At 45.1% G+C, this 22,192-nt stretch overlaps 2 protein-coding genes across 2 annotated transcripts; both read right to left on the reverse strand.

The window, feature by feature from the left end:
- Positions 1-7,332: 7,332 nt before the first annotated feature.
- On the reverse strand, positions 7,333-8,173 carry LOC104583043. Its single transcript, XM_010234712.1, has 3 exons — positions 7,613-8,173; positions 7,400-7,547; positions 7,333-7,346 (listed from the first exon to the last, which is right to left on the reverse strand). Exons 1-3 carry the CDS (start codon positions 8,171-8,173, stop codon positions 7,333-7,335), a joined length of 723 nt encoding a protein of 240 aa, XP_010233014.1.
- A 5,285-nt stretch (positions 8,174-13,458) lies between these two features.
- Positions 13,459-15,505, reverse strand: LOC100823451 (basic leucine zipper 2). Its single transcript, XM_014898327.2, has 4 exons — positions 14,564-15,505; positions 14,384-14,474; positions 14,169-14,295; positions 13,459-13,996 (listed from the first exon to the last, which is right to left on the reverse strand). Exons 1-4 carry the CDS (start codon positions 15,133-15,135, stop codon positions 13,824-13,826), a joined length of 963 nt encoding a protein of 320 aa, XP_014753813.1. The 5' UTR covers positions 15,136-15,505; the 3' UTR covers positions 13,459-13,823.
- Between the last annotated feature and the right edge of the window lie 6,687 nt (positions 15,506-22,192).

Here is a 22,192-nt window from a genome sequence, read left to right on the forward strand (position 1 = left end):
AGACAAGAATTAAAGATTAACCCAACGACGCAATATGTAGTTGGGCCACTCTTTAGACGGCATCTCTTTGCCAGGTTTCCTAAAGAGGCGAGACACCAATGCCAAAATGTCAAATGTGAGACGAGTTGAAGCAAAATATACTCTGTATATATATATATGGTGGCACGTATCCAGCTACCCTACTACAGTACTACCAATCATAGTCTTCTTTTCCTAAAGAGAGAGAGCTCTACCAACCAGAAGATGATATAGCCTTTCTCTATAGTCGCATACTGGAGCAGTTAAATGGGTGATTAGTCAATTCCTACGTTGCATGTTAACTCTATTGCAGAGTAAGATACAGCAACAAGTCGGAGCTGGGTTAGCACGAAAACGAACAGACTAGACGGCAAGGGACCCGACAGACGCACGTAAGGCGATGCCGCACGAATGCACGGTGATCTGTGCCAACCGGTGCAGAGCACGTCCAAAACCTTTGTGTGGGAAGATATAGGAACTAAAAAAATTCCTGAGCGTCGACTTTGTAAGGTTTTGAAATTGGTGAAAGCAGGGCACGTGTGGCTTGGTTCTTGCGTCAAAATGATTGTTCGATTGTTGCTTTTCCAACAGCGGAATGTACAATGTCGAAAAGTGGCGTTCTGAATGGGTGATGGGCAGCAATTAGTCACACTAGGAAACCCTAACCCGTGGATTAGGACAACACTCCTAATCCGCTACTCTTTCATACCCTACATTTTAGGACCCTTCGGTCTTTTACTTCCAAACACAAAGTGGAAAATGCATATACTTTTTCTGTTTGTGTGTGTCTGTTGCACAACTGGTTGATAGACTGTGAAAGTTCCCAATTATTTAACCGATCAAAGTGATTCGATATGGTTGCGAGCCAGATATGAGAAAAAAAAAACTCTGTAACTCGATTTCTAATGAGTAAATTTCAGAAAGCCACAGGTTTTGGGATTAGAATTTCACGGAGACAGAGGTCTAATGGTTTGTAACAGTTTGCCATAGGTTTTGGGGTAATTATTTTCAGAAAACCGAAAACACCCGGTTTAGTGTCTATAACGGCAAAACCGATAACTACGGCCCACATGTAAGACGTCACGTCAGACAGTCTTTTTTTTCCTAGTCCCCCTCACCTTAGTCTATGTTTGCACCCCAATCAAAACAACCTCAACGACAGCTAAAAAAACTCAAGGAGCAGACGAGACGGCACGGCCACCGCCGCCGCACCGCAAAATTATTGCCCCATCGGACGTAACGCCATAAGGTGTGGCGTTTCAGTCAAATCGAAAACGCCAGGACGAGTGACGTTTTCAAAAAAAATCAGATTTAAAAATAGTTTGGAAGAAGGGTTATTTTGTCTCAACTTTTTGAAAAAGGGCTAATGTTGTTTTGGCCATATATTTGCTCGCAAATTACATACGGCGTGCACAGGACAGGATTCGTGATCTGTGGTGGATGGATTTGATGATAGCCGCTGACATGGCCGCGACACCGCTGCAAGCTTGCACGTGAGATGCATCCAGGATCGATCGATCCACGAGTTCCAGATGTTTTTATAATCGGTCGGTTGATCATCCGAGGGGTATGTATGATACTCTGATGTATGAATATCCTGTCAGGGTGCGCACTGGATCTGACAAAGCACTCGTGTAGTCGTGTGCCTGTCGGGTAGATCGAAATTGCAAGTAAAGTGGGCCTAGAAAAAGAAATTGCAAGTAAAGTGATAAAGTAATCGACTGATTGACATCAGCATCCGCGGGTGTGGTTGAAGCCATCGTGTTTGCAAGCACTGCACGGGCCAAGATCGACACAGAATGCATCACGCGCCGTCGAGTGCCACTGCCACGACAACAGACAACCATGTATGCGCCTAGTCAAATGCACCCAACAATCTGCATGTAACACGTGCAAACTGAACTTACGTGTTAGTACCTTTGTTTTCAGTATAAATTTGCCCAGTAAATTTTACAGAGTTTGACCAAATTTATAGCAAAAGTTATCAACATCTTAGGGATTAAACCAACATCAGCAGATCCATTATGAAATATGTTTTCACGATGTATTGATTTGGTAAAGTGGATGTTTATATCATTTTATAAGCTTGGTAAATCTTCATAATTTTTTACGTCCACAAATTTAAACGCGTTATATTTTAGAATCAAGAGTCCTAGCCATTATCGCGGATACTGGGAGTGCAACCGTTCGATCAATGTACTTATGAGCCGCCGCCACACATCGAGTGTTTCCTACAGATTTTTTTTCCTTCTAAAAATAATTGTTCGGTTCATCCAATAACAAAATAGAATGGATCAAAGAAAGAAAAAACGAACAACAAAGATACCTAATAAAAACTCCAAAAACTAAAGGGGCAACTAAAGGTTGCATCAAAATTTGTTGAAGTACACATCTCAAACTTCTTCGCCCGCATATTGATATCACTCCATGTTTTTTAGATGAACCCTATTGAAGTCGTGGTAAATATGTTCATGGACTACAGTTGGACTCATGTACACGAATGGTTAGGTTTGAAGTCAGAACATTTGTAATTTGATCCTAATATATAAACTACTAGGAAGCGAAACTGTCAGATATAGACGCAGGACCACGAGTAGGACAGTCTAGAAGTTCGATGAGGAAGAAGACTCAAAAGTCATGGGATCATCGAGATGCATGGAGAGCTTTAGATTGGCATTGCTGAACTGTGTTGTGTACTTGTGTTGAACATATTTTACAATCTACTATGGGAAAAAACACATGAAAACAAAAAAAAAGTTGTAAGCCAAATAGAACAATAGGCAAAAGTTGGTTGGATAGGCTGGATTATCATCATAGTCCACCTCAACGCCAAAAACAGCCGAATCTGGTATTGCGGTGGACTTTTAAAGTCTCATTTGTTTTACCTGTTCGGCTAAACAACGTTTCTCTACCTTCGTATGTATGTTTCAAAACAGCTTCAACAACTACAAACTAATGACTACCAAGCCATCTCCACAAATATCACGTTGTCACCGAAACACACAAATCTCAGTGTGGACTCTTTGGTCGGCCGGCTGCTAGGGTTTCGGTATTCCGTTCGTGTGTGGCACGTGATTAGTTCCTATGTACGGTCATGCTGATTTTTTTTAGAATCATGTACGGTTAGGCTGATGCTCTAACGTGTTATGCAAATATGCACTAGTAATGCATGGACATATTTTTCTTGCTGCAACAGATTATTCGTACGCAGCAGGCTTGAAAATTATCCACTGGACTACACCCATCGTTTTCTAGTTTCGCTTGTTGGGGATCGAAAATCCAACATTAAACGATTTGGGCTTTGTTATCCACTAATGTTGGGCTTCAAAATGTGGGGGCGTATTCTGCCAGTCCGGAACATGTGGAGTATTAAACTCTGCAGTTCGCATCCACTAAAAGAAAAAAAACTCTGCAGTTTGCACCATTTCATTTTTTGTGTGGAAGCGAAAACACATAAATCTCGGAACAAATACGGGATGGAATAGCGTCAGAAACAAACATAGAGTGAATACATTAAAAAAAGGGTGTGTCTATTTCTCAGTCGGGTGCGTCTATTTCTCAGCTGACTAAGAAATAGTATTTCTCACTTGACAATCGTAGTCATCCAATGAAGATTTTTTATCCATCGGACCTATATTAATCTTACACGAATCTCAATGATTGAATCAAAATGTTGTTATTCATCGACTGAGAAATACTCCCTCCGTCCCATATTAAGTGACTCCAATTTGTCTAAATATGGACGTATTTATATACTAAAATGCATCCAGATACATGGAATAAAAAGTCACTTAATATGGGACGGAGGGAGTAGTTTTTTCTCGGTCGCCTAAAAAATGAAAGTGAAAGTCTACCAGAGAACAAAATCCCTGGAAACCTTGTTGGAAACAACAACAAAAGCAATACAAAAAGGGTTAATTGGATCTATGCCATTATAATTTCCACCAATTGGAGATATGTCATCACAAGAACTTGACTTGGAGAAATGACACTAGCTTTTTTATAACTCTATTCATGCCATTTTGTCCAATACCAGCACGTATACTGTCTAAATACGTATAGACATAGCTCTACAGGAACAGTTTTTTTTTCCATCCCAAGTCAAACAGTTCTATTCCTCTTATTCCCCACGCGCTCCTCATATCCTGTCCTCAACGGTGGACTCATATTACTGTTTTTTTTTGTAATTTTTATAGATTTTCTGAGAAGATTGAATTTTGGGCCAAATTTGACTTTTTTTTTACCTTTATGGCGCCTGGAAGATTCGAACGTACTGGCTATTATGGTAAATATTGTTGTACACGCTGAAATACATGTATTTTATGAACACTTATTGGTCTTAAGTGGATATAATGACATTGATAGAGGTATGAGAAAGTTAGAGCAGCATTTTTCCAAGTCAAGTTTTTTTTTTGAATGGGTAAAACTTTCATTCATCAAATAATGGTTACATCTTTGAGCAACAGGGGAATTATAGAATTGGGGGGATCATCAAGCCAAAATTGATCAAGAAGAGTAACATCATGTGCCAATTGATCAGCAACATTATTAGCTTCGCGGGGACAGTACTCGAACACCACCTTATTGAAATCCTTGGTAAGTGTCAGGCACTCATCAACAACAGCCGCAGCTGGACCTCTGGAGTAGCCTTGTCGGAGATCTTGGATTAGGCTCAGGTTATCACAGTTGACTATCACCCGAGTACATCCAATCTGTCCAGCGAGCTGAAGGCCATGAAGGAGTCCCCAGGCTTCAGCTGTGATCACATCTGCAGCATTCATCAGCATATGGCTCGAAGCGCCGAGAAAAATGCCTGCCGAGTCCCGAATAACAGCTCCTGTAGCTCCCCTGCCCAATTCAACATTAAAAGCTGCATCTGTATTGAGTTTCACCATACCACCTGTAGGTTTCGACCAACCATGGCGACGAGGAGCAGCATCCTTTTTGTATGATTTGACATAATTCACCGTTAGGGAAAGGATTGATGCAGCAGCCCGCTTAGTCTCCTGCACCTGCTCACCCTTCACAACTTGCCGGCGTTCCCACCAAAGATACCACGCCATGACTGCAACAAGCGGTTGAAGCGGATGATGGCCCAGAATGGGAGACTTGGAATTCTTGTGGCAAATAAGATGTTCTAGCGACACAGAACCTGATCTGTCCACCGAGCAGGCTTCGTCAATGATCGATTGCAGTCCTAGATGCTTCCAAACAGATTGCGCTCGATCACAGGTGAACATGGCGTGTCGTATATCCTCCGGTCCTTTACAACAAGCAGGACATTGGGGGCTAACCTTGATGTGACGATCTGCCAAAATGGCTCTTGCCGGAATTGTACTGTGAAGTGCTTTCGAGCAGAAAATCTTCACCTTTGCCGGGACCCGGATCTGCCACAGTTTTTTCCACACAGGGTTAAGTGTCGCATAGTCCTGACCAGAACTCCGTACCAGTCGCTTCCCATGTTGATGTTGCCATTCTACATGGTAAGCAGAACGAACGAAAAAGGTGCCTGAGGGGTTGTAGTGCCAACCAACAAAATCCTCCATAGAGTTGCTCACTGGAATTTGCAGAATACTATTAGCACCCACTGGCCAGAACAAATCTTCCACGAGCTCTATATCCCATTGCCCGGTCGCCGGATCAATTAATTCGCTGACTTTGGACAGAAGGACATTGATAATCTTCCTCGACTGATTCTGTGGGATCCAAGGGTCCTCCCAAATATTAATCTTAGTGCCATCGCCTACTCGCCAAATGCAGCCACGCTTCAGCATCTGAAGACCTGCCATAATGTTCTGCCAAGTAAAAGACGCCCCTTTCTTAAGTTTGGCTGAAGTGAGATCGGTATGCGGATAATATTTAGCCTTCAGAATCTTTGCACACAAAGACTCGGGATTGTCAATGAGTCTCCACGCTTGTTTAGCTAGCATAGCCAAATTAAAACAATGGATATCCCGGAAGCCCATTCCCCCTTTCTCTTTTGGCACACATAGCTTCCACCACGCCATCCAATGCATCTTCTTCTGGTTTTCCTCGTCACCCCACCAGTAATGCGATATTGTGTCGGTTATCCCTTTACAAATGGTTTTAGGGATTTTAAACACAGACATTGCATACGATGGTATGGCTTGTGCAACAGATTTGAGAAGCACCTCTTTCCCTCCGAGTGAGAGAGTTTTCTCCTTCCATCCATTGATCCGTTGACTGACCCTGTCGACAAGATATTGAAAACAATCACTTCTTTAAGCACCAACATGGGTAGGCAGCCCCAAATATTTATCCGTCAGAGATTCAGTCAAAATGTTTAGGATGGTGCAAACTTGCTCTCGCCGGTCAGCGGGAGTAGATGGACTGAAAAAAATACAGGACTTAGCCTCACTGACGAGCTGACCGAAAGCAGCACAATATTGATCTAAAACAGACTTCAGACAATTGGCATTTTGGACATCAGCTTTCATCAAGATTAGAGAGTCGTCCGCAAATAAAAGATTGGACACGGCAGGAGCATCTCTACAAACTTGAACACCTTGCAACTGACCAGAGGTTTCAGCGTGGGCAAGCAAGGCTGTAAGACCTTACGAACAAAGCAAGAATAAATATGGTGATAAGGGATCACCTTGGCGAAGGCCCCGTGTCGGCTTAAAACCATCTGTTTCTTGGGAATTGATTCTGATCGAGTACTCGACAGAAGTAACACAAGACATGATAAGTTTGACCCATCTCTCATGAAACCCCAACTTCAGCATGATTTTCTCTAAAAAAGTCCATTCAACTCGGTCATATGCTTTATGCATATCAAGCTTGACTGCACAAAGGTCTGATTTACCATCTCTTTTCTTCTTAATCGTGTGGAAACATTCATATGCAACCAACACATTATCAGTGATCAGACGACCTAGAACAAAAGCACTCTGCGTTGGACTAATCACTTCCGGAAGCAAGACTTTCAGACGGGCAGCCAACATCTTAGATATAACTTTATACACCACATTGCACAAGCTAATAGAGCGGAATTGTGTCACTTTCTCCGGACTCTGGACTTTGGGGATCAGAACAATAACCGTATCATTCCATCCAGGAGGAATCACACCCGTATTAACAGCATGAAGAACTTCGCGGACCAAATCTTCTTCAAGAATATGCCAAAATCTTTTGAAAAAAATGGCATGAAGTCCATCCGGACCAGGAGCTTTCATATCCCCAATTGAAAAGAGGGCTTTTTTAACTTATTCTTTAGAGAAAGGGGCCAGAAGAAATTCATTCATTTCAGCCGAAACGATCGGCTTGACTTTATTAATCACAGCCGGGTCAGGATCATGAACCTCCGACTGAAACAAATTCACAAAATAATTAGAGATCAGATTATTCAAAGGTATCGTACCTTCATGCCAAATACCCGACTCATCAATCAACTTGGTAATGTGGTTCCGCTTCTTCCTTTGAGTAGCAGAATGATGGAAGAAGGCATTATTCCTGTCTCCATGGAGGAGCCAATTAGCACGACCTCTCTGCATCCAGTATATTTCCTCCTGCTCCAGTAAGTTCTCAATAGTCACTTGCAATTCTTTCTGCTTTGCAATGGAATCAGCAGTACAAGTTCCTGCTTCAATCTCTTGATTCTGTTCACTGGACCTTTCAAAACACGGCAATCCCAAGTATGCATGTCTTCATGAACAAGCTTAGTTATAGCAGCAATGCCTCTCGCGCCACTAGCCACAGCCTTGGCCCAAGCAGTATTAACAATAGTTTCAACAGTCTCCTCCTTTAGCCAGCGAGCTTCAAAGAATTTTGTGCCACTGCTCCATGGAGCAAGAGCCCCAGCATGGACCTCAGTATCCACCACAATGGGACGATGATCTGAATGGACAGGGGCTTCATTAATTACTCCAAACATGGGAAACAAGGCCGCCCATCTCTCGTTACAGACAGCTCGGTCTAGCCGCTCTCTGATTCCATTTCTGCTCCAAGTGAAAACATCACCAAAGAAACCCATATCCTCCAGGCCACAGTCCGCAATGCATTCTCTGAATTTTTGCATCATAATCAAAGGTCGCGGATTACCACCATCCTTCTCATAAGCATACATTATTTCATTAAAAGCTCCGAGCATGAGCCATGGAAGATCAAGCTCTTCATTAAGTTGCCTGATGTACATCTAGGATTTGTCACGATTCTCCCAGCTAGGTTCCCCATAAAAACCAGTAAGCCTCCATTCAGCACCCGGCTGGCCGATCACGACATCAATGAAATTGGGACACATATACTGCAAACGTACTTTATTTTCTTTATTCCAAAGTAAAACAAGGCCACCACTACGACCATCACTCTCATCTACCAACATGAAATAAAAACCTAATTTAATGCGGACTACATCTGCCCGATCTCTATTTAGGTGCGTTTCAGAAAGAAAAATAACATCAGCCTTAACTTCCTTCTGGAGGTCTAGAAGTGCACGAACTACCGCGTCCGATAAAAGGCCATGGCAGTTCCAACTCAAGGTTTTCATTGAGCCCGGCGGTACTCCTCGAAGGAGTCCGTCGGTCCACCGTTGTCAGAAGTTTCGTCCTCACCTCCTTTCTTCATGCGTTTCTTATCTTGATTTTTCTGTGGTGTGCTCTGGTTGCTTGCCAGCAGCTCCTCTCTTGACCTTCCGTCTGCACCATCTGCCAGCATGGGAACATCCGAGGATTTGGGTTGCGACTTCTCGAGGGCAAGCCGCTTGCGTGCCGACTTAGCTGGATCATTGATCTCATAGTCCATGACTTCATTGCCATCATCATCATCAGCATCATAGGAATTTGGGACAGGTCTATATTCCTGGGCTCGACCATCTCCGCGTCCCCTACCACGTCCACCCCGGGACGTCTGACGAGGACGCCAGACTGGATCAGCAACAAGCCAATCTTCGAATATTAGGCTCTCCGGCGGATGCACGCTGTCACCACACTCCAGGTGGCCGTGGCCAAGATGACCACAGACCGCGCAGAACCTCGGTAATTTTTCGTACCGGATCTTGAACGCCTGGCGTCGCCCGTCCTTGATGACCGTCGATAACTGGGTTAGCACCTTCGCCACCACCAACCAGACGCGGATCCTCACATAGTTCCCGCGGGTTGGGGTCTCATCGATCTTGATCACCTCCCCGACCTTACTCGCAAGAGCCCGAATGAGCTTCTCGGTCTTGTACTGTGGCGGCAGATCATGGATCTGGATCCACCACGGCGTGCGATCTAGAGCCACCAGAGATGGTTTCGTTACACCATCATACTCCACGATCACAACCGCAAACTTCTTGAAGTTCCAGGGGCCTTCATCCATCACACGCTGCCAATCTCCAAGACAGAACATCTGCAGCATGAAGAGGTTGTCACCAAGTTCTTGGACCTCAGCCTCCTTCGCCAGGTTCCATGCAAAGCGCATGGTATCCTGGAAGGCCGTCACGCTAAACGTTTTTGGAGAGTGAACCATGGCCAGCGCCAGCCACTTCGTCTTGATCGTTAGATCTTCCGATTCTTCGTCAAGGTTGAGGTCATTAAAGCTCTCATTGCCGATCTGGAGTTTCTGGAGGAGATCCTCCACATCGTCACGCTTGGCACCCCTACCGCTGGCGCCAAGGTTGTTTGCCGCCACCATTGCAATGAGGACGCCTGGATCTGGAGGCTGTAGACGGGGTTGGTTCGGGGATAGAAGATTGGTTGTTGGGTGAAATAGAGAGTGGCATATCTCCAACCGGTGAAATAGAGAGTGGTATAAATCCAATTAACCCGTATAAAAACGGACGCAGCCTTGGCGAGAAGGCACGCCGGTTGATCTGGTACAGGCCAGCAGCCAGGGGGCGGTGCATGACCGGGAAGAAAGGGGGCTCGAATGCTCGATCCGGAGAGTTGGGCCTCGGCCTTTGGGCCATTTGTCTACCCACTATGGGATGCATAAGAAAAACAGAAGTTTCTGCACGGTATACGGAAATTCAGTTTACATCTCTGTTTCTTATTCTAAAAAAAACATCTCTGTTTCTATTTCTTGAAGAAAATCTTCATTCGTCACATGAATTTCTGTTTCTGGACTTGAATTCCGTTTCCCTTTTTTCCCATAACAGACGAAACTGTCCGTTATGTTTTCATCGTATTCCTTCTATCTCCGATACGGTTTACACTACTTGTGCTGTACATATGTACCTTCGGAAAAGAAAAAGAACACATACTGGCTATTGAACATAAGCAAGCTCAGGCCAGCCAGCCTCCGAGAAAGAGGCTAAACTGCTACTCTTATTCTAAATTCTTCACTCAAATTTATTATATACTAAAAGCAATATGAGGGGTACCGAGAGGAACCACCACGTTGATCCACATCAGCTGAATTATTATGGTCGTTAGATCTGAGATATACAGAAAGACAACCGTTGGATCTACGTGACACACAATTTTTTTTAAACGTAAACCGGATTTAACGTCACGTGTATCTTAATCCTAACGGACTCCAAGTCTCCAACGCTGTACGTGCAGTTTGTTTTTTTATTTTTATTTTATTTTATTTTTGAAACAGACGCGGTACGTGCAGTTTGCATCCATACATACCCGTCCATGCCCTGAACCCATCCACCGGTCACGTCCATGCGCTGAACCCATCCATCGGTGAGAGCTCAGGAGAATCGCCGGGCGAGTCAAGGCATGTGCATGCATGCTTCATCGATCAATTCACTGCTCAGCCTATATGCAACTACGGACATGTATTATGATGTAAAAAAAAAATACTACGGGCATTTGTCGAGAGCAATTAAGTGCTTTCACTAACTACACTCACGAATTGGGACTACGGGTTATTTGGTGAATTAGCAAAGCTCACTTTTCAAGTTTTCATACGGCCATGAAATCTAATTCTCCTTCCTATTCATAGAAACTTTCTTAAATTTTGTACTAACTTGGTACAAAGTTGTACTAAATCTGAAATACTTATTATGAATCAGACAGAGTATTAGAAACTAAAATCTATATATAATTACGTTTCATATCTATTATCTATCTATTACATAACTAAAATCAATATGAGGGTATCGAGAGAAGGCTTCACACCGATCCACGTCATTTGAATTTACGTTGGGTATGTCCCGTGACGGATCCACGTCCCACATTTTTTTTTGACAAAAAACAGTGGGGAAGTCCCTCATTTTATATAGATTTAATATGGTATGTACAAAGGTTATAGACAGGGTAACATGAAAGGGAATCACAAAGAGTCACCCAAGCACTCATGACCTCTTTCAGACTTGGTTTAGTTCTATGTCCAACAAGAATAAAATATTCCTTGAAAGCTCTGAAGGTAAGGTCCCACAAAAATCACAGAAAGTAAATAGAAATATAGTACTCCCTCCGACTCGTATTACTTGTCTCAAATTTGATAAAAAACGGATGTATCTATGTGTAAAACGCGTCTAGATACATGTAATATTTTGACAAGTAATTCCGGCCAAAGGGAGTAGTATTTGTGTGAAGGAATGTGGAATAATCAGGGTTTGTAATGGATGCACCCAGATATCCTCTTGCTCTGGATCCGTCAGAGGACATATTTGATGGATTAGGAACAAAACATCAAAATGGTTTGAGGCCCACATAGGCCCAATGCTAACTAAGCCCAAAATTTATATGTATAGTGTTAAACTCAATATTCTGCATTAGCCGATCATGACAAATTTTTCATTGTTCTTTCCACGAATCACGAGAATATTAAGTAAGAAGCTCACTCAATTTGCCAAAGTCTATATTATGTAAACAAGATTTATTAACAAGTATTAAAAGAATTATAATTCTACTTCCAACACATGATCTAAATTTATCTATGGCTACTAATTAACATCACATACGAGCGACTGGCTAGATAACAAATGAGAAAGCATTTACTAATCATATTTCGCTACAAAGTCAAAAACCAAACGATTAGCTCACGATCTAAACGGAAATATAGGTATCGATATCATAATTGCGTAAAAATTTAATCTCACATCATGATTTTCAGCAAAAAGAATTCACCTACTAATATAGTTTGGCGTACACATGACCCATCGGCGCAATCAAGTGATTGACCAATTTGGCTTGCCAACCTTTTGTTTTGAACATATGTGATTTATATACCACACATGATTAGTCACCTTAGGTAAGGACCATCGCCTCGCACGTGATCCGGACTTTAATCGAAATACACAACTAATATCACCTCAACGATCAATTAATTCGATGCAAAAATTGATCAAGTAACATGTTGTGAACTTTAAATTATGTGCTATGATCTAAAACCACATAAACAATATTGTGTCATATTCAAAACACATATGTTGTTTAGCTGACTATATAGCGAGCGCTCTTCGAACTTTACTTGAGTGCATATATGTAGTGCGGTTTACTAATTTTCGTTCCTAACAACAATCATGCTCATGATCTGAGATGCAATTTCGTTTTCATACTGATCAAATAGCACATACAGATGACACATACACCTATCATTTATTTGCTAGGCGTTTGAAATAATACAACAATATATATGTTTACGTTAATCAAAATATTAAATATGTATTAAAGATATTTCCCGCGCGATTGCGCGGGACACCATGCTAGTTTGCTCAAATATGAATGTATCTGCGAACTGAGCGTAGCTCAGATGATTGGGTCCTTGTGGTGGAAACTAACCGAACCTAACCGGCATTGTGCTTTCACCTATGTTGACTTCGTCAATCTCAAGATGATGTGCCGGACGAGGACCAGTCTCCCGAAGATGCTCATAGTGTACTGTGTTTCTTAAAAAAAATATGAATGCATTTATTATTAAAAAACGTCTGGATAAATGTAATATTTCGACAACAGTTTATGATCGGAGCGAGTATTACATTATACTGGGCAAAGGCAGAACATGAGTCGCAATCCATTACTGGCAAAATGGCATGGGGTACCTGGGGACTAGTCCAAAATGTTTGCCCCTCTTGGGCAAGCTGACGATAAGAACCAACCGTACCAACACAGCCGGATACCGGGTATCTACGCAAGACCCAAAACCAGTGTTATTGCCGTGGCGGTGTAACTTGCACCGGGGGATACGGGCACAACACCGGGGGCACGCACATGCGCTTGGCACAGAGGAACATGCCTATCCCTTGCAGCAAAAGGAAGGCATCAAGGCGAGCACCACCTCTCGCTGTCGCTGTGTTTTAAAATCCTGTGACGGAACAGCAAGGAATGAGATGCCTGCATGTTCGATTCAGGGCCCAATCGCCTTGCATGTGACACGGTAATAAATCAGCTTAATTGCAAAGTCGCTATACATAATCTTACAGTGAGGTAAGTTAAGACACGAAGATTGCTTTATACGAGCTTCATCATGATCGGTCGTCGGTTGATCAAAAGGTTAACAGAAGAGAAAAAGGTAGTAAAAAAGAAGGAGAGGCAGAAACCGAGATGTAGAAAAGCATGCATTTGATGATTGATTAGATACAGGACCAGCCAGACGGAGAACACTCGACCTCAACCAAACTGAATTACAATTCTTAGCTACAACCTTCGCCCAAAATGCCGGGACAAAAAATCACAAATCAGGGAAGTAGAGAAGAATCAGAGGGATGCAAGAATGGACAGAAAAAAGGAACCGGAATGAACAAATCGAGTTACATACATCACACCCCAAAGAATGCAACAAATCCAACCAACACACCAAATCGACCGATCGATCCTAACGACGACGACGAAGACGACAAGAGGAAGAACAGCGACAACACTTGATTTGTTGTCCTGAGGCCGACGCCTCCGGTCCAAGCCGGATCTCGATCACGAGGGCAGGCAGGGCGCAGGCCCGGCGGTCCCTTCGTTTGCTATCAAGCCGTTGTCGCTGCGGACCTGCAGGGGGGCGTCGGGCGTTGGGGATTCCGCATTCTTCGGGCTCTGTTGCTGGTAGATTTGCCTCAGCCTCTCTATCTCCTTCTTCAGTGCCTCCTGATGAGCTGAGCAGATCACAAAAAATGCAGTCAGTGTTAGATACTCTTTCCAGAAAGCAAGCATCATCATGGCCGCTGCAGCGTGAGCTGACATCGGACAATGACTGGCGATGCTGGTAGAAGCAAGGAATAATAATTGAGTTGACAATGTAATGCTATGCAATGCAATGGCGGTCACCATCTTTGAAGATATTGTCCTGCGCGAGCGCCGCGATGCGCTGCTTGAGGTGGCTGTTCCCCAGCGTCAGCAGCGAGCGTTGGTGGTCGAGGAACGCGACGCGCGGTGACAACGCCGACACCTCCGTCTGTTTGGATCGGGGGAAGCAAATTCACGGTGTCTGTCGGGCAATTTTAAGCTCGAAATTGGGCATTCAGAAGCTCCGTACTACGTACCTGGAGCGACGTGACGCTGCGCTCCAGCTCCGAGATGTACTGCAGCTTGCGCACACGCGACCGCTGCGCCGACTGCCGGTTCGCCAGGATCCTGCGGGGTTTCATGCGGCCACGACAAGCTCAGAAATTTTTGGGGAGAATTCTGCCATTTGGAGACGCGCATTGCGCGGGGGGAATCACCTCTTGACCCGCTTGGGATCGACCGTGGCGGGTGAGTAGGGCGCCGCCGAGCCGCCGCCGCCGCCATTGCAGCCGCTCTGCGCCTCCTCGGCTTCGCCGCCCTTGTTGTCCTGCTTCTCATCGTTGATGTTGCTGTTGTGATCGGACGGCGACGACGCGCTCGGCGCCGCGGGCTGCTGTGGCGGCGGCGGCGGCGTGAGGTCGTCGGAGAACATGGACATGAGCTGGGCGTCGTCGAGGCGCTCGAACTCGTGCGCGGCCGCGCCGGCGCCGGCATTGTCGTCGTCGAGGAAGGCGACGGAGTCGCTCACGGTGCGGCGGTGCGCGCCGCGCTTGGCGGCCGAGAAGTCTAGGAACTCGTCGACCCACGACGGCTGCTGCTGCTGCTGCGCCCCGTTCGCGGCCGGCGCCGGGGGCGGGAGCGGGAGAGGCGGCAACGGCGCAGCGAGGAAGGCGCCCATGGAGGGGCTGCGCTGGTGGTGATGGTGGTGGCGGGCGCTGTGGTGGTGCCCGCCCCCGAACTCCGGCCAGGCCGGCGCCATGGTGGGGATCTTGGGCGGCAGCTGCGCCATGGCCGGAGGAAGCACCGATCAACCGACCGCAACCGCGAGCCTGTGCGATCGATGGCGCAACGCCCAAACCTTTGCAGCGCCGGGGGCTCCGGCGGTAATGTAGGTTGGGGGTGCCGGAGATTGTGCGGTCCACGTTTTAGCTCACGTTTATGTTGCTGCCGCGCGCCGCCCGCCGCCGCCGCTGCAGCGCGAACAACGGCGGAATGGATGGCGAGAAGGAGGAGGAAGGGGGGGGGGGGGGGGGTGCCTTCGGCTCGTCACTGAACTAAATCGGGCAATTTGGAATGATAGGGACAGAGGAGAGAGAGAGAGGAGCAACTCGATTTGGGCTGCGCGGAGAGAAATAGTACTGGCGGAGAGAGAGGGGGAGGTCACATGGACGAGAGGAGAGAAACAGCTAGCACCAGCTGTTGGCTAGATCAAGGTGAAGTGGCGGGAGGAGAACGAAGAACGCTTGCTGCCTGGAATAGGCCCATGGGGTTCACTGGTAGACCAAGTTTCGCTGCTACGTGGGCCCGCGCGTTCTTGTGCTGTCAAATGACTTGCAATTTGGCGTCAAGGCAGCTTAGCAAGAGTGAAAGATGGTAGGAAGAGCGGAGGGCGACGATGGGTACACCTTCCTTCGACGAAAGAGTATACCTCTAGGTTTTTGTTTTAAGTAAAAAAAAATGATTTAACCAACTTTGTTGAAAATGTTGGGCCATCCCTCCGCACGGAGATGAAGTTTCACCCCAGCAAACAGCCACAGGCTCATTGCTTGTGAACCGTTGATCTCAGCCCCATCCAACCTCAATGGTGTGGGAGTGAGCAAAAGAGAGCAACAAAAAAAAACACATTTTCTATAATGAGTTGTGTCGCATGGTCGAATTGAAAACGATGGTTATTTGTCAATGGAAAATACTATATCTAACACGAAAAGAGGAGGTTGGTGATAAGCTGAGCTGTCACACGCAGACAATGGGCAGACGAGAGATCAGTGGGTTTGCTTCTAAGATCTAATATGTGGTTCATATTTAGAGAAAATTTAGGATTTTACATGTAAATATATATGGATTGCAAAGAGAATGGTACCCCTATTTCTCGGTCGTCTAAGAAATAATTATTTCTCATTGACAATCACGACCATCCAATTAATACTGTTCTCACCTTTTGTTTTTGCACGAATCCCAATGAGTTAGCATGAAATTAGAAATAGTTATTTCTCGGTCGTCTTAAAAATAGCAAAAATGAAATATAGAACGCATTTGGTTCCGAAGTTGGCAAAAGGGGCTTGGATCCCCAAACGAGATTTATACTCAAACACTGCTTGCCCAATAATCAAAAACATTCATGCAAAACCACAAAATCGCTTGTTTTTATCATGAAACCGTGACATAAAGTACCGAGCTCGCAAGGAAAGAAAAAAACATGATTCATGAACAGCGCTTTTAGACCCTTTTCACCGATCGAGGTACGGACGGCTCCCGGGGACCTTCGCGCGCATGCAGATGGACGGATCGGGATCGGCGCAGGAAGGCGCGCCATGGACTCGGTCCGTAGGCCGCCACCGGCCGGATTAAACTGAAACCCACTGGGACTAAACGGCTGCGCTCGAAAGTCATGGCCGGCGGGCGGTTAAATTAAACGGGACGGGCGGGACCGGCCCCCACGTGCTGACGTGACCCATAGGGTTTTCCGGTGGGCTCGGCCGCCTCTCGGTTTGATTGTGTTTTTATCTTTACTTTTTCTACATGTTCATTATTGGGCCCATTGACCGGCCTCCCCTCTCGTGTTGTGTCGAGCTACAACGAGAAATCATCAGGAAGCTCAGGGGGAATTGCTCTGCGTTGCAATTCTGTGGTAGGGGTGTCCCTTGCATATCAGTCATGAAGACATCATAAATCGATCGAGTTGTGTATTGCGTAGGATCGGAGTAATGTTTTGACCTATAGATCTCCGGCAGTATAACACATATCCAGGAGTATATTGGTTATAGAACATTGGGCATTTTTGGTTAACAAAATCCAGGAGTATATTGGTTATAGAACAGATAGAGAAGCTGACTATTTTGGTTATTTTTCTTCCCAAAAAAATTCTTCCAAAAAAAGTATTTTGGTACGTACGGGCCCGCAGCAGACAAAGCGTTAGTATGATCAGTGGACCACAAAGTGCAGGATCAATTGGCTCGTATTTGGCTTGCTATAAGTTTGCTTTAGATCTATGCATGCGCGCGTTGCGCCACATAAATTTGCGCCCCCATGCGTGCAGCTCTTGTGGTTTGTGCATGCTAGGCTCAGCCAGCAGCTTGTCTCGTAGTAGCTCTGGTCCTTCGTCCTCCGGATCTACTAGTGCTGTGTTTGGTGAGCGTTTCCAGTTCTCTAGCTTCTGGATAATTGGAGCGGTTCTTAATGTTAGCAACTTGCAACCGTAGTGCATGCATGCCACCATATATACCTGCCAGTCACTCTAACTATAACTCCATTCCACCCAAGATTAAGGGAAAACTCCAGTGAATAATTCTCCGGAAAAAAATAATAGTAGTAACTCCAACGAATAAATCTGCCCTCCCAAAATCACCTTGAGGTCCAGTCCTTTTGTTGTCAAGATGTTACTCGATCGATCGACTTACTCCACGACACTATCACTGCGCCAGAATATAGCTCTGGTGGACGCCCTCCGGTGGTCGTTCTTAGAAACCAAGGGCCAACGGTGGGCCGTTGAACAGAAATCCAAAGGGTGTTTAAGTACGGTGCTGCATTCATGTATTGTACATATATATAGGCTAGTTACTCAGTTATAGCACGTTCCTAGGGATCAATTAATTCTACCCAAGGATCGGATCAATAATGTTATCACACAACAGAGCTAGAGAAATAGCATGCACTAGCTAGCTTTTGCGCGGAGCTACAAATTAGAACTTGACCTCGACGGTTCGACATTGACATGATACATACTATTCCTTGATGATCTACGGAGAAAGAATAACAGGACAGGAACAGACAGCAAGATTGGAGTATATGGATGGATGTCCATGCATGGTATAGGCGTACGTACTAAGTGGTGTCTCCACCATGTGCCACCTCCTCGTGGCATCGATCACACACACAGACACCGATTAATCTCCAACCCCTTGTTGGTCCCCTCAAGCTAGCCATGATCCACCACATGCACCACACATGCATGCTTTCTTTCGTTCTCTTATGCCTTTTGTAAAATGAATTTGCTTAATTTGCCCACCTTTCAGAACTTGTTCATTTGCTCCATTAGTAGATTAAAAAGTTTCTTTCGCGTACGCCGCCATATATAGGAGTATATCATTGTAGCATGCATCACCTAATATTATAGACAAATACCACAAATGTATCGAAGCTTAATTAAGACAGCCGCGGATGTCACATTCCATTAACTAGATGATGTCCCGCATGTTGTTGCGAAAAAATTTAGTTAACACGAAGAGTATTCAAAATTGAAAAATATAATGAAACTGTACATTTTTCACTTAGTGGGGATAGTTGATGGAAGTAATATGCATGCATGTGCAAAATATGATTTTTTCACTAAATATGTGTGAACAAATTAATTACATGATGATGTGGCATCCTTGCATGTTTAGAAAAATCTAGTAGTGGGTTGCTTCTACTTAGATATAGAAGATTAACCATACATGCTCTAACCTGTAGTGAAGTAGTGACAATATATCTCTATCAACATGTTGATATAGCCGTAATCCTGCGTCCTAATTAATCATGTATTGCACTGCCGCGCGCCGTGTCCCTTTTTCGTTTTAATGCAATATTGATGGGCTTCCCCGGCAGCTAGCAACTACTTGCATGGCGGGCCCTCTGGAGCTTCCATATGCATGCAGCGTGTGTCCTGTGTCCAGCTTTCTTGTCGACCTTCTTCTTTTCTGCATTTGCTGCGCCCTGCTTACTGGCTGCCGCCTACAGTGGTTGGATTGGGATCAGTACTCGTGTGGTCGTCCGTCCTGGCCTCTCCCCTTCCGTGCATGAACACTGAGACAGTGAGTAGCTAGCTAGCTCGAGTATGCATGCGTGGATGATATTGGCGACACGTATGGCTATGATCGATGTTAATTTGTGTGCGCATGTTGATGGTGAAAGGACGCGTGCATGGCATGGGGGCGAGGCAAAACTACAACTGGGACGATGGATCATAGATCGATAGAGAGGTCATGCTTGATCATGTGATGTGATCGTGCATGTGAGGTGAGTGATGGCGATCATGCTGCTTAGTTAACTGATCAAGGAAAGGAGAAAATGATGAGTCGTCCGGCGCGGCGTTTGGTTGGATATATAATGAGGGCACGTAGCAAGGTGCATATATTGGTTAATCAGGATATATTAGTGCATGGTCTTCGTCTACTAACTCCGTCCGGAAAATAAATGACGTGCAAATCCACGTCGAGCAGTGGAGGACATACTCCGTTTATACGTAGCCTAAAAATTCTCGTGGAGCGGCTCTGGTGAAGTTTTGTCCGAATTAATTAATTAACAAAGCTAAACGGTCGAGGGACGGCGGGCGGTATCAAGGCTTTGCATGGGATTAGTTGGGGCGGCTGCATGCATGTGACGTCCCCTCCCACGTGCCGCCACCTACCAGCCATGATCGCACACGCGGAAACCCCGCCGGTCACGAAATCTCGATCGAACAACGCTAGATGTCAATCAATTCCACACATGCACGCGCCACAGTGGGCGCCAAAGATACGTTAATTCTCATGGGCGGGTACGTAATCTTAATTTGGTCCAGAATTTGCTGATGCTGCACGTAATTCATCGGATTTGTTGTACACCCCTGTATGTTTGGTTTTCAAACGCTGCAAATCGATTACGTAAAACTGCAATGAGGAATTATGGAACTTTTTCCTCCTCGTCTTGAAGAGGAAAAAACCTCACGCCGGAACACAATGCCTTTTTTTTCGGACATCGGAAGTCCAGAACACAAAGCGGAAGACCGAATTAACGGCGTCTCCGTTTCGAAGTTCGGACGAAATTGTTGTGCATAGCGCGTTCCTGTGTCCAATTTCTATCCGACCATTCTCCGGCCATGAGATGGAACATAGGAACTGCTCCACGTCGGACGTACGGTTGTTGAAGAGAAAACATCGATAACATAACATTACTTGGTACCAAAATGCGTCGTGACACGTCATCATAGACGCAAGACCTGGAGTAAAAAAACGACACAGGAGCAAGAATAGAGGTGCAGCCAAAAACAATGGAAGTTAGATTTGCATGAGACGAAGCTAGAGTTGATGGTTGTTTGTAGTTTACTTGTGGAAAGTGACACCAACAAGATGGAGAAGCCTTAAGAAATCGTTTGGTTCCCATCATTTGGGCATAGAATCCTGATATCTATTTTGGATTTCAAGAACCAAGTTGTTTGACTGACACATATGATTGGGTACATGATTTCAATTTGAATTTTCGTGGAGTTGCACCTATACCAAACCCAAGTTCCTCTCCAAAAAGAAATTATTTCCTTGGACTTGTCTCTCATTCTACAAATTTTTGTGTCAGACAGTTTTTTTTAGAGATGACATAATTGTTTTTGCATCTGAAATTCAAATTCAACCAAATTAGATCCTCTCAAAAGACTTATTTTCACCAAATGAAATGAAACGAGGGCTGACAAACGAGTTGTATTGTTTTCTCCGCTAGCGCCTATAGCTAGCACCTCTACCTACCGTCGACGGTGTTCTTCACGGTTTTATGCTTGGTGAGACTAGAGCTGAATACGTACAGACGTCAGACGATGGTGCTTTGTGCCGGCCGAACGAACTTTTTCCTTCTGGCGGGTCGACGCCTTCGACGCTGGGTTGCAATGACATGAGCTGCCAAGTGCAAATCGTGGTTTGCTTTATGGATTGATCGTACGTACCAGATGCCTGTTTTCAGTTGGCCATTAGTCTTAAGTACCAGTGTTATCCTCTCCGCACCATGCAGTACCAACGAGTTCCAGATCTGGGCGCAGGCTGAACGTGTTTCTCCAGATCTTGGAAATCCTGCCATGTCAGCCTCAAATTAAGAAAAGGAAGTCATTAAGAACACAACCCGACAGAGCTAGCAGCAGCAAGTAGCAAGGACGTTTATGGGTACGGCTGCAGGAACGGACCTGTACGATCCACTACCAGTACTAGCTAGCTAGCTATAGCTTCTGATTTTCTTTCCCAAAATCCCTGTGTGGAATACTCTAGTACGGAGTAGTACAATGGATTCTCCCTCACAAATTCGCAAACAACGGCTCTCCTCTGAGCTTTTCACTGCGCTGCGCAATCATGCAGTGCAATGTCGGTGAATTTACTGTATAATACATTATTAGCCCCCTTCGACAGCACGGAGCAGTGTGGGACGTACACGGGCTGCCAACGGCACATGACGATGGCTGCTGTATACGACAAGCACACATGACGAGATGAGAGGTCTTTTGGAGTACTGGTCCAACAATACTAGACGTATTAGTTTACTATAAATTATTTATTAATAAATAATTATATGATATAGATTCATATTCATTATATTTCTACTCAAATATATTTGTTTATAGGCTATGATTTTGATCACTTAGTCACATATTCATGAAGTAACTTGTGGTCAAAGGATTGATCAACTGACTCCTGTTGTTGGACCGTGGAGTCTATCCTTAATAATAAAAGCAGGAAGGTTTTCTTCGTCGTCGTCCGCCGTGCATCAATTTCCGTGCATGTTCTGATTTTTCGTGTCTCCTTACACTCTATCGAACCTTCTTTTTTCTATTTTCACAGCGCTGCCTTCTCAGGCCGCCGCCGCCGACTCAACTGACCGCGTAGCACCTCCCTGCGGTGACCGCTCTCGATACGCGTCGGCGCCAGATTAGATTATCGTGCAAGAGACGAGCAAAAGGGTCCAGGACTGATCGGCGCTATCCACCGTTCCTCGTGCACTGCACCACCGTGTGCTCTGACGGTGTGGACTGGGTGCCATGTCCGTGGCCGCGGCTGCTAGCATCGGTTCCGAGATCATTTTGATTGAATGTCCAATTATATTGCTATGTTTTGTATAAACTAGTACTTAGCACG

This window comes from Brachypodium distachyon, chromosome 2 (genome assembly GCF_000005505.3).
Source record: "Brachypodium distachyon strain Bd21 chromosome 2, Brachypodium_distachyon_v3.0, whole genome shotgun sequence".
Classification (NCBI taxonomy): domain Eukaryota; kingdom Viridiplantae; phylum Streptophyta; class Magnoliopsida; order Poales; family Poaceae; genus Brachypodium; species Brachypodium distachyon.

Bases quoted from the DNA above. Each gene is read 5' to 3' on its own strand.
- LOC104583043 (XM_010234712.1), bottom strand. From the start codon at position 8,173: ATGTACATCAGGCAACTTAATGAAGAGCTTGATCTTCCATGGCTCATG. The intron at 7,548-7,612 runs GTACTGCTGATT...TTACTGGAGCAG, and splicing joins AGAGATTGAAGCAGGAACTT to GAGGAAATATACTGGATGCA.
- LOC100823451 (XM_014898327.2), bottom strand. From the start codon at position 15,135: ATGGCGCAGCTGCCGCCCAAGATCCCCACCATGGCGCCGGCCTGGCCG. The intron at 14,475-14,563 runs GTGATTCCCCCC...GAAACCCCGCAG, and splicing joins GATCCCAAGCGGGTCAAGAG to GATCCTGGCGAACCGGCAGT. The intron at 13,997-14,168 runs GTGACCGCCATT...TGATCTGCTCAG, and splicing joins GGACAATATCTTCAAAGATG to CTCATCAGGAGGCACTGAAG.